Below are 13,810 nucleotides of genomic sequence, written 5' to 3' on the forward strand. Positions count from 1 at the left end.
ACTTACAACCCAATTAAATATATCTTTAATAATTCAGATTTTCTTAATTTTTTTTTTTTTTTTTCACATATTTCATCAAATATATCTTTGCAGAGCAAGAATCAAATAGTTTTAGTGATGGATTTTGAAAACTGTATTTCCTACAGGAAATACTGAAAAATTGAATTGCAGAAGCAGAAAATATCAATTCTAATTTTTGGTGGATAGTTAATATTATGGGAATGACCATGAAATTTAATCACACTCCAAAGGTTTAAAATGACAGGGTATGATTTAATGGAAAATTGGCTGCTATTCCTAGCAGGTTGAATGACCACAAAAATATTCTGGTACAGAATGTCAGTATTGTCTGACAAACAACACCTGTTTGTCTGTAATAGAACAGCAGTTCAATCCAGAAAGTTGTTTCATCTTTCAGTGAGTTAATATTATCAAGTTCTCCTGCAAAATAGCTACCTTTGCATCTTCACTCTACCTTTCTTCCCCTTGGCTGTGGAGACATTTATTCTTATCTTTCGTGGTAGACAGATGATGATGGTGAAGGTGAAGGTTGAAATATGATAGTGAAAGCAGAGTAGCAAGAAAAATGTAAACGATTGGTCTATGTCTCCTAATCTAGTCTATCTATCTATCTACCTACTATCTGTTTGTCTATCTCTCTATCTTTTTTCTTTGTTTTAGTTATTAGACTGAGGTCATGCTGGGGCACTACATTGAAGAATTTTGGTCAGATGAATTGACCCCAATACCTATTATTGTTTTTTTAAAAACCTGGTACTTATTCAATCGGTCCCTTTTGCTGAACTGCTAATTTACGGGTATGTCAATACACCAACACCAGTTGTCAAGCAGTGGTGGGAGAAAAACACAGACTCGTACACACATATACAACAGGCTTCTTTCAGCTTCTGTCTACCAAATCCACTCACAAAGCTTTGGCCAGCCTGAGGCTATAGTAGAAGACACTTGTGCAAAGTGCTACACAGTGGAACTGAACCTAGGACCATGTGATTGAGAAGCAAACTTCTTACTATAGAGCCACCTATCTATTTATCAATCTATCTATATTATATATATTAATGTATAGATATGTATGTATGTATTGAAAGAGAGAGAGAGAATAGAAATGTAAAAGATAGAACGTAGTATGTTGCAAATCAGTGTGTGAGTGAGCGACAGAAGGAAAGTGATATAAGTACATGAGTGAGTGATAAAGAGAGGGAGGGAGAAAGAGACAGGGAGATATGCAAGAGTAAAAGACATCTCTCACCGTACCGTTATCATTACTACTACTACTACTACTACTATCACCAGTATCTCTCTCTCTATAGGCTAACATCATCGTTATCGTCATCGTAACAAATACTGCGCCTCTTTAAAAACGAACAGAATAAATAACAAACAAAACACGAAACTTTATAAATCGAAAACCCACACTTCTAACCGAGCAACCAACCGGAGCTGTTCTACATTTGTATCTCATCAGTTATACTAACTGGAGCCGAATATTACTAGAAAGTAGTGGGGGGTGAAAAACAAGAGCTAAGAGAGAGAAGGAAAAAGAGCGGTGGCTGCGGCCTTGATTCGTGTGCTAACTGCTCAGCGATTTGTCAGTCCTTGTTTGAAAGAGGGTATATAATAGCGCTAAACCTACCCGACTGTTTACCCCTGTTCTTTCTAGCTTGTGTGCAGGAACTGTCGTCTTGTCCTGGTCGTTTCGTTTGTTGTGTCCTCCTCCTTTGATTTTCACTTTTTTTCTTTTCCTTGTTCTTTTCTTTACTACTGACCCAGCTAGACACAAACCTTCAAGTCTTGTGGTTTTGAACTTCAGTTGATAAAAGAAAACAAAAAACTATCGAACCGTTCTATATATATATTAGAATATTACGAAAAACATAAGTAACAAGCAAAAATGCCTTCAACTCCGGAACAAATAGCTCGTTATGAGAAGGTAAGTACTGAAAATTACTTAATTCTTCTTACAATTACTTACAATTATAGATCTTTTAACTTGATTTGATTGATTGACTTAATTCTTCTCTTAATTATTATTACTAAAAACGTTCGTTTTTGTGTGTGTGTGTGTGTGTGTTCCATCCCTCGGTTCAGTGTAAAGCCCCTCTACTATTTTGTGTCTCTTTACTCCCGCGGTAAAAAAATCATCATTGTTGATTATTATTACTATAACTTATTGATACCATTGTATCAACAATATTACTATTATTTAATGGGCGGGTGTGGAATCTTGTACGTCTGACGAAATATATCTCGTATTTATTAAAATTCTGTCTGTTTCTGTAACCTTTCATCTCTCTGGGTGGGGTTAATAAAACGAGTACCTGTCAAGTAACGCGGTGCCAATTAAATATACAGCATCAATTCCTTACCAAAATGTAAGGTCTTGTTCCTGTGTCATGAAACATTATTGCAATTATTAGGGTGGAAATCGTTGAATTTCATATAAAATACACTCTGGTATTTAATTGAAATCTTGTTGGGGTTAATTTTGCCTCTCATTCCACCGAGATCGATAAAACAAGCACCGATTAAATCATTTTCTTCCCTAAAATGTGCGACCTTTCGTTTAAGTTACAGATTATTTCCATTAAGGGTCTCTTACATATGTAAAAGATCAACTGTTACACGTATAAAATATGTCTTGTTGATTTGTCCTGTTTGCATTTTGATGTTATTAAAGTAGGTCTGTACTTTTGTTATATAACATAAATCATGAATGTGTGTATAATGTATACACACACACACACGTAGATGAGTTCCACAAATATGTGTGTATATATAATATATATGTGTGTTTTGATAAAGATTATATTAAGTTACATAACGTTTATACAGAGATCTATATTATATATTTATAAACATGTAATTATTGATGTACATATAGAGATAGACATTGATAACGTATGCGCACATATATATATATATAACATATACACACAGGTTTATATTTATACACATTCACTTACACGACATGTATATAACACAAGACCCAGCAGATGTTTATCAAACACAGATATACATATATCATGTAGACGTATGTTCTAGAGAACGTGGTGTTGTTTCACTCTACGCCAACCGCGATACCAGTGGACTTATGATCAGAAACGTTTCAGTTGTAACCAGCCGCCTTTTATTTACTTATTTTATCAGATACGGTATATCTAACAGTGTAAGATGTAATATATGGTGATTTTGTATGCTATTTTAGCAGTTCGAACACCCATATAGAGGTTTTCTTGTTAGCTGAATGAAGAACATGTTGTTTAGCGCCAGGTCGGCACTGAACGAGCGATCCTACGATCTATGACATTCTAGCCGTAAACATTCTATCTTCTTGGGTATGTAGGACGGTAGTAGCCAGACTAGTCCTATCTAAAATAGTAGGGATGTGATTTGCGGGAAATGTGGTTGTTAATTTTGACAGACCCAGTGACCATGTTGAGATTCCGTCGTTGACTAAATGTAGAGCGTTACAGACGTTATGTTGTATGTGTATGTTATATAGACACATGTAGAAATAATATTTGACTAGAATACACACATACATGTATATAATGTCTGTATACATATACATATGTATATATATATGTGTGTGTGTGTAATAATGGGGCCTCAAGTGCCCACGAAGTCGTAGGAGCACCATCATGACATGCTGTGCACCAGCTTTCTTTCCATCTATCACAGTTTGTGTGGGCGCTTGTATATATTATACCTTGTGTCAACGTCTCGATCTCTAATATGTACATCTATCTATCTATGTATATATTAATTGGTTTATTATGTAGCTGCGATGTTCATAAGTGTATGTGTGAACACACACAAATGTGTGTATAAATGTATAGTAAGCCCGTACATTCGATGTATGTCATAACATATGTCTTACTAGGTTACTACATTTTCTGCTGCATACAGAGGTAATTAAATACCTCCACGTTGGTGTGACGAAGTTGTTAAAAATAACAGCATCAACTGCCACCGAGACCCCTTCAAATTACACCTTAACTTTTGAAACCCATGAAAACCACATTGAATAATACAATCCTAGAAACAAATGTAAAAGACAAGATGATATCAAATGGGCGATGTTTGATCAAATCTGACCTGAAGTTAAACCACAACATATGTACACTTGTCATGAGTGTTTCATTTCGATTATTGATCTACTTGTTCGAGTCTGACCCAAAGCTTATACGTTATATCACTATTAGAACGTAATCGATCGTATATCTGTTAGATGAGGGTTGGCTCGCTACTAAATAAAAACACTGTATTTATGTTGTTTAACAACTGTTTTTGTAACATACAGACGGAGGCCTATAAATGGCTAATTACCAGTTTGTATACACACACACATACATGCATACATACATACATACTCGCATGCATACATACGTACATACATGCATACATACATACTCGCATACATAGACGTATCATAAACTCAGGTGCAGTAGGGTGCGCTTGCACCCGCTAAAATTTTCGGGGGAAATGAAAATGTTTTGAACATCCTAGGTTATGCCTGGGTTTGCACTCCGACCCCCCGCCCCTGCAAATTTCACTCCCATACTCCCGCGCGCGCGCGCGCGTCTGTTTGCGTGAGTAATTAATGTATACAACATAAATGAAGCGAAGATAGCTCAATTCGGGAATTGAAACTCAGCCGCAGATTCGCTTTGTCAGGAGTTTCCTCTACTGACACATTCCGCCCATGATGGCCTCTTATTATATATAATTCATTATAATTCCATCCATATCTATGATTCTTTACATGCACATTATATCGATCCCAAATACTTGACTTCCATCATTTGATCTTAGAACGGAAAGTACCGCCGCTTAATGCTGCAAGCATTGTTTCTTGTTTCCGACTCTAACGATTGTGCCACCAATCTATAATTTCTCGAACCACGCAGAATGACTTGACGTAAATAGTTCGACCTAAATCGTTTTCAGATCACACCCTGCTTTTTTTCTTTTCCTTTCATTTTTAAGGAAGTAGTGCCAAGGCTATCTTGGCAGCATTAAAGGCCCGTGGGTCCTATAATATCTATACATAGATCATAATTGGATTCCTTCAACTCGTGAAACTCCCGTGTAGCTGCCAAGTGCGTCTGCGCCTTTAGACGGTTCTGTGTACTGTTAGATGTATGAAGAATACAGGAAGCTTACTGTGGGAACAACCTCAATTATGCTTTTATTTATGTTTTATTCAAATAGTTATCTGGGTTAATGTTTACTTTAACACCTGGCTACTAAAACAAAAACAAAAAATAAAACCAAACAAGTGTAATAGGTATTTAAAAAATTGTATTAAACGAATATGAAACAAAAATGTGCGCCAACGAGCCGGGGATGGGGTGTGGAGAGAACTATCGGAAAATACACAAGATCCGATTTTTTCCCCTCATAACTTTTAGGAAAATGTATCATGGTGAGAGAAACAAATTCATAAATATGGTGTTGAATATGTTTTCACTATGGAAAAAAAGTTAAGGGTGATTTAGCTGTTGTTTTTAGCACGTTGGGATCTTTTAAAAAAACCTTTTGATCAACGAAAAATAAAAGAATTTCAAACTTCTTTCCATTACACTCAAGCAAAAAAAAAAATACTTTATGAATTTCTTTCTCTTCCAAATTCTTCTCTCCACCTCCTCGGAAAAAAAATTTCCCCACTAATTTCTTTGTAATCGTAATCTATGCTGTTTGAAAGGTATTTGTATGAAATTTCATTAAAAGTTATCCTTTTTCCTAAAAGTTATGAGGGAATAAATCGGATCGTGTGAATTTTCCGAAAGTCCTCTCCCCACCCCCTCGAAAAAGATTTTCTCCACAAATTTCTTTATAATCGTAATCTATGCCGTTTGAAAGGTATTTATATGAAATTTCATTAAAAGTTATCCTTTTTCCTAAAAGTTATGAGAGAAAAAATCGGATCGTGTGAATTTTCCGAAAGTCCTCTCCCCATCCCCCTGTTCGTTGGCGCAAATTTTTGTTTTCATATTCGTTTAATACACATTTTTTTTTCACATCTATTACACTTGTTTCCTGTTTTTGTTTTGTTTTGGTGGCTGGTTGTAAAAGTAAACATTAACCAGTAATTTGCAACGTGATGCATGTTAGTGAAGGGTGACCAAAAAACGAAATAAGCAGTATTGGTTTTGTGTGAGGAATTGGCATGAAGCCCAGAAGAAAAAGAGATGTTTTGCTGAAGAACATAACGTAATACTGCATTGGGTTGCGCTGATAATGGTGTTGCTGTCTGTGATGGTTTCTAACTCTTGTACGGGGACCACATATTTATGCTACAGGGATTCGTTTATATCTTTTACCGTATTTTTCTCCTTTTACTGGTTTGTCATTGGATTGCGGCCATGTTGGGGCACCATTTTGAAGGTTTTTAGTTCAACAAATCGACGCCAGACCCCTTTCTGCCTCACAAGGCTTTGGTCAGTGCAAAGTTATAGTAGAAGATACCCAAGACGCTACACAATGGGACTGAACCGTTGACCTTATGGTTGGGAAGCAAGCTTCTTAACCTCACAGCCAAACCTGTATACTGTTGGTACTTAAGTCAACCATAATGCAACACACACACACACACACACACTTCTTATGATAATTTTATATCAACTTTCCATACTGACATGGGTAGAACACTTCAACAAAATTGTTGGAGGAACACGCTGTCTTCTAGTATCTCATTTTTGGCATGATTTTTATGGATAGTGTTACTCCTAACAATAACCGCTTTACAGAATGTACTGGGTGTATTTTTCATGGCTCCAGCACTATAGTGGTCTCTTTGTCATCAGCAATACTAAATTGCTCTTGAGCCTTGCATTATTGTTGTCCAGATCAATTACCAAACGTGTGTGTGTGTGTGTAGCCAAAGCTCTAAACATCTATTTGAACGATAAAGAAATCTTGAAAATTCCAATTTTAATATATTTTAATAAAAAAAATGTTCTTTCTCTACAGCTTTCATTCTCTGCAATTGCCTCCTCTGTGTTTCCTTGTTTTCAATCTTAAAACTTATATTTACATCTCAGTCACATCTGCCTGCCATTTTCATTTATTTATATATATATATTATAGTGGGGTAGGCTGGTTTATGGGGCAACCCCATAAACTGTTCTACTCCACTGTAATATTAACTGCTCTACATCTTAGAGTGTGCTTTTCCTCCCTGAGAAAATTGCATCGGGTGCAAGAGGTGGAAATACACTGAGCTGGTGGAGAGCTGTCAAAGTAATGGCTGGTAAGCACGGTGGGATCCCATTGAAGTGGGAAGCTGAGGCCTTGCAGGTCAGTCCCTCTGCAGAACTTACAGCATGATTGGCATCACAGTAGGCAGAAGGCCACCAGGCTGGAGGCAGTGGAGGTTGGTTAAAAGTGTTTTGTAGATCAGGGTGCAAGCACTGAGAGGGACAATGTAGTGATTGGGAGTGCAACACTCTAACCACTAGGCCATGCACCTTCACTTATATATGTGTGTGTGTATAAACATTATGAATTTTATATATGTGTACATATATATATATACACCTCTCAAGGTGAAATCAAAATTTGAAAACCCTACAAGACTAGGTGAAAGCGCTAATTTATAAAACATGTAACATATGAATAAAACTTTGTAAACGTACAACCATCCAGACGTCTGAGTACCTGATTATTATTTCTAATATATAATTCCTGTACATCACCTCCAAACCTTCCAATATATATATATATATATATATATATATATATATTGGGTAGGACTCCTGATAGACTAATGCATTCGTTCTTTGTATGGGTAAAAAAAATGAAGGAGAATCTTGATGGAATATTATATACAGTTAAAGTTACTTAAGTTTTGATTAAACATCATATAAAAAGTGAATTATTTGTCAGTATTATATTGTACAATATAGCTTGCTAATTGCCCATTGCTATATTTATGGCAAAAGCTTTCTAATTTAATTTAGTTTGTCTTTAGTTTTCCTTTCCTTATGGTTTTCGAAGCGATTCATGTCTGCCATTATTGTATGGAAGACTTGATTAGAAATAAACAAAAAAGTTTTTCACTTGATTCTATTTCTGGAAGCCTTTACTGTTGCTATTTACTCTCCATCATTGTTGATACTCTCAGAAATTGAAACATCCAGGTTAAAGTCCACCAAATGTATTTTTTTCATGTAACTTATAAAGCCATTGTGTAGACAAGACTTTCTTCTTTGTAATTCTATTATGTTGGGTTAACAGTAACCTAAAATTTATAATCGTGAATTGCTTTTCATAACTTGTGTGTTTTTCGATTCAAGTTAAGAAAAACTGTTTTATGAAGAAGGTCAAACAGACATTGCACTGTTTACAAATGTTTTATGAAAGTATCTTACCTTGATGAACTTTGGTTTCAAACAATGGGTATTTTGGAGTAAAGATTGTTTGCCAACATAACATGGCAGTCCTGATTTAGGACGAATGTTGCTGTAATTTAGCCCCAGGAGACATCGTCTCCAGCTGGTTATACAACACGATCTGTGTCTTTATATTTTCTAACAAGGGAATCTAGCACCCCCATATAAAATACCCTCATATAAAATGGGTATTTTATATTAAATAAATGAGGAGATAGTAGTAACATCACTCTTACCAGACATGTTCCTGTTCTCATCATGGTCAAACTTACAGTTCTCTGGGAGGGCAGATTTGATATTTCCCACCAATAAAGAAAATAAATATCAAAACTTATTAGTTGATGAGGCTCTTGTCAAGGGATAACATGCAGCTTCATTTTCCATTGAAATCAGTTGCCATGGATTTCCAGCTAGATCAGTGTGCTATTTCCTACAGAAGACAGCCCCGAGCCCTGACAACTAAAGAAATCCATCAAGGAGATAGGCAACTGAAACTAACACATGGTGGTTATGGTTGATAAGGGATTGCAAATGGAATCCTTCCGTTGGTGAAAACTAGTTCCATCCTCGCTGCCCCAGTCAGGTGAAGTGTACAGGCTAAAGGGTGAAACGCTTGTGACCCTGAGATACCTGCTGATGATACAAACATATTTCTGGCAACATGATGGCTTTAGAAGAGTTTTCAAAACTTCTGTGTAGCTTTTGCAGCTTCTGTATGGGGCAAAGCATCTCCCATGCTTGTTTCACCTCATCTACTGATAATATACATTTTTAGATTCAAAGGTCTATGTTTGCAGTTCATTTTAGGGGTCACTGTAAAGTATCACCCTCCCATACATACATACACCCTTGCTAGTGACCCAGACACCAACCTTGTTAACCCATTAACATTTAAGCTGGCCATATCTGATCGAATTATTCTACATGTTTTATGCCCTAACTGGCCAGATCTGGCCTCTCCCATCTATCCTATAATGTCATTCTAAAAATAAGCAATCACATCATCAAAATCTCAAAGCAACAAGATAATGCTTGTTTAATTCAAAACCACATGAATTCATGAGTATTACATTTGATAGAATAATCAAATCGACTTAAAGTCAGTTGGTCACAAGTTGGCCTTTTACACTCTTAAGGTACATTCTCAGGTAAAAGTCACACACGGCATTCTGTATTGTACTGTTATACTGGTGATAGTCAAAAATTCTGAAGTCTCAAGCATTCATCTTATAAACAAATACGAGGTTGCTTCAATGTCTCTGTGACAGGAATATTCATCCAACAATCAGGATAACCACAGTGGTGATCGATAACCAAACCTATGGGAAGCGTTTGTTAGCTGACATTATCTGTAGACAGGTTAATTTCTAAGAAATTAATCCCATTAGATTTCAACCGAACTATTTATTATTACTACCGGGAACTGGCGCACCAATCGTCGCAACGTTGATCACTCATAAGTTGGCTAGGTCGTAAGTCAATGACGGCCTGCATAAGAAATTAAAATGACAAAGGAAGCTGTAGGGTAATTAATACACAAACATTCAATTATGAGTGCATTGCATCTAATTGTAGAAACGGCTGTATGCTAATGAAGTGCATGACATAATTTCTTATTCTTTTGTCATGCTAATTTCTTATTACTGCTCTGTACTCAACTGAAACTTCATTCTGAAGTATGAGTTCTAACACCCAGTTTTTAGTATTGCTATGCCTAAGCAAAATAATAATAATATGCTGCCAGAGCAGCCGACTGGCTTCCGTGCCAGTGGCACGTAAAAAGCACCATTCGAACGTGATCGTTACCAGCATCGCCTTACTGGCACTTGTGCCAGTGGCAAGTGAAAAAATATTTGAGAAAGGTCGTTGCCAGTGCCACTGGACTGGCTCCTGTTCAGGTGGCACGTAAAGAACACCACTTGAGCGTGCTCGTTGCCAGTACTGCCTGACTGGCCCTTGTGCCGGTAGCATGTAAAAGCACCCACTACGCTCTTGGAGTGATTTGCGTTAGGAAGGGCAACCAGCTGTAGAAACTCTGCCAAATCATATTGGAGCCTGGTGCAGCCATCTGGTTCGCCAGTCCTCAGTCAAATCGTCCAACCCTTGCTAGCATGGAACATGGACGTTAAACAATGAATATTAATAATAATAATAATAATAATAATAATGGTTACAAATTTTGGCACACGGCCAGTAATTTCGGGGTAGAGAGTAAGTTGATAACATCAACCCCAGTCTTCAATAGGAACCTACTTTATTAACCCATAAAAGATGAAAGGCAAAGTCAACCTCAGCAGAATTTGAACTCAGAATGTAAAGACTGAAGAAATGTCACAATGCATTTTGCCCATCATCCCAGCAATTCTGCCAGCTCACTGCCTAATAATAATAATAATAATTATTATTATTATTGTGTGCTAATAATTCTGCCAGCTTGCTGCTGGCAGAATTGTTGGCATACTGGACGAAATGCTTAGCAGTATTTCACCTGTTTTTATGTTCTGAGTTCAAATTGCGCCGAGGTCGACTTTACCTTTCATCCTTTTGGGGTTGATAAATTAAGTACCTGTTGAGTACTGGGGATCAATATAATCGACTATCCCCTGCCCCCAAATTTCAGGCTTTGTGCCTATAATAGAAAGGATCATTATTATTATTATTATATATTTATCATCATCATCATTTAACGTCCATTTTCCATGTTGGTATGCGTTAGATGGTTTGACTGGAGATGATGAACCAAAGAGCTGCACCATGCTTCAATTTATGTGTGTGTGTGTGTGTGTGTGTTCATATAATGATATCTCCACAATGTATTGGTGAGATAAAACATGTAATTGTTACCAAAATAGCAAAAATTCGTCCACAACGGTCTATAGTAGACTCATTATGGATCGATCTCCTTGGTTATATATCAAAAATTTAAATAAGAGTTTTGATGCTAATATCCATTTATATTAAAGTTTATTTCAAACTATTTATAACAATCCTTCCAAACATTTAATGGAATGTCATTTTGTGGGAATTCCCATCTCCAGCTATTCCAGTGCACCTGTCACATGCGATGTCTATGTTCACAGCTAACCTGTCAACACCTTATACAGAAATGTTGACATAGGTAATAAACTTTAATATAAATGGATATTAGCGTCAAAACTCTTGTTTAAATTTTTGATATATATATATATATATATATATATATATATATATGTAAAGTGGGAAAAAGACAGGACTCAGCTGTCATCAGGGAAATGGCTGCACAATGAAGATGCAGAAAAGGAGTAAGTACTAATTCTCTAACAGTACCCTCTGAAGTTTACATGGTGAAGTATGGATGCACTAGAGGTGAAGTGGAATTACAAACAGGTTAGCTGTGAACATAGACATCGCATGTGACAGGTGCACTGGAATAGCTGGAGATGGGAATTCCCACAAAATGACATTCCATTAAATGTTTGGAAGGATTGTTATAAATAGTTTGAAGTTTTTCTGTTACACAGGTAACCTAATTAACACTGGAAGGTGTGTACTGAAAGGAAAAGGGGGGGGGATCTTTGTCTTGCAAGTTACTTGGTGATCCCACCTGTGTTGGTGCCATGCGAAAAGCTCCCAGTCCACTCTGTTAAGTGGTTGACATTAGGAAGGGAATCCCTCCATAGAAAACAAAACAAAGCAGACCACATTGCATGACACAGTCCTCTGGTTTGCCAGCTCCTATTAAACCATCCAACCCATGCCAGCATGGAAAACAAACGTTAAATAATGATGATGGTGATGATAAAGAAGCCTTAAATAAGGGAATTTTATGGCTTAATGGTTAGAGCATTGGGCTCACAATCACGAGGTAGTGAATTCGTTTCCCAGGCCGTGTGTTGTGTTCTAGAGCAAGACACTTTATTTCACATTGCTCCAGTTCACTCAGCTGTAGAAATGAGTTGTGGCATCAGTTGTGCGAAGCTGTATCGGCCTTTGCTTTTTCCTTGGATAACCTCTGTGGTGTGGAAAGAGGAGGCTGGTATGCATGGACGACTGCTGGTCTTCCATAAACAACCTTGCCCGGACTTGTCCCATGGAGGGTAATTTTCACGGTGCAATCCCATGGTGTCACAGTGGTACTATGTATACAAACATATATATGTATATATACATGCATACACACACATATATACATACACAAACACATTCTTACATCCACTTGTATACATACATACATACACACACACACATACAGTTTCCAACAACCAAATTTACTCACAATGTATTAGTCAGTTGGGAGCTATAGTAGATGACACTTGCCCAAGGTGTCACACAGTGGGACTGAACCTGAAACCATACTGTTGCAAAGTGAATTTCTTCACCGTAACAACAATACCTGCGTGTTTGTGTATTTTTTTACCAGTGTTGTATCTTCTGTTTCAATGTGGGTGGATTCATTTTTGTATTGTTCCATGCCCTTGTCTATTAACCACTAATGATTATTTTGCACATAAGGGTAACAAAAAGGGAAACCCTCTTCAGTCATAAATGACCATGGAATTACAGCTAGAGAGTTCGCCTCTAAGACACAATTCCAGGCAAAGTTGTTTATGGAAGACCAGTAATTGCCCATACAGACCAGCCTTCCTTCTCCATGCCACTCACTGATGTTATCCAAAGGAAAGGCAAAAGCTGATACAACTTGGCACCAGTGATGTCGCAACTCATTTCTACAGATGAGTGAGCTGGAACAAAGTGAAATAAAGTGTCTTGCTCAAGAACACAACACACAGCCCGGTCTGGGAATCGAACTCACTACCTCATGATTATGAGCCCAACACTCCAACCACTGAGCCATGCGCCTTCACTATCTACACCTCTCTCTCTCTCTCTCTCATATATATATATATATACACACACACACACACACACACACACACGTGTTTCGCTTTGTTCTCTATCACCGCTTGACAACTGTTGCTGGTTTGTTTACGTCCTAGTAACTTAGAGGCTCGGTAAAAAGAGTCTAATAGAATAAGTACCAGGCTTTAAAATGAAATGAATAAATACTGCGGTCGATTCGTTCGCTTGTAACCCTTCAAGGCGGTGCCCCAGAATGGCCGCAGTCCAATACCTGAAACACGTAAAGGATAAAAGATAAGATAAAATAAATATCACTTGACTCGATGGTATTAAATTGGCTTTATTTATTATTTCCCCCCCTTAACTTCCAAATGTTACAAGATCGAATCTTGCAAAGCCGACATATATCTCCCACTCCTCTCGGCCATTAGACATGCCATCTCTTTATAAGGAGATTTTGCGCAGCAGACTAAAACGATGGAATGATTGGCTGTACGAAGAGAGAACATATTTCTCACTTAGAAGTAATTCTTTGGCAACGATTCGAACCTATT

The 13,810-nt window shown here is 37.1% G+C and overlaps 1 protein-coding gene across 2 annotated transcripts in view; it reads left to right on the forward strand.

Moving 5' to 3' along the window:
• The first annotated feature begins 1,664 nt into the window (after positions 1-1,664).
• Positions 1,665-13,810, forward strand: part of LOC106877604 (hexokinase-2) — a 55,380-nt gene continuing 43,234 nt past the window's right edge. For both annotated transcript variants that reach the window (XR_016238010.1, XM_089339917.1), the window contains exon 1: positions 1,665-1,951. Coding sequence is in view for 1 of the 2 variants with exons in the window: in XM_089339917.1 (XP_089196043.1) it covers positions 1,913-1,951 (39 nt within the window). In the remaining variant the exon portion in view is untranslated. The remainder of the gene's footprint in view (positions 1,952-13,810) is intronic.

Source organism: Octopus bimaculoides, chromosome 22, assembly GCF_046866305.1.
Source record: "Octopus bimaculoides isolate indiv1 chromosome 22, ASM4686630v1, whole genome shotgun sequence".
Lineage (NCBI taxonomy): Eukaryota > Metazoa > Mollusca > Cephalopoda > Octopoda > Octopodidae > Octopus > Octopus bimaculoides.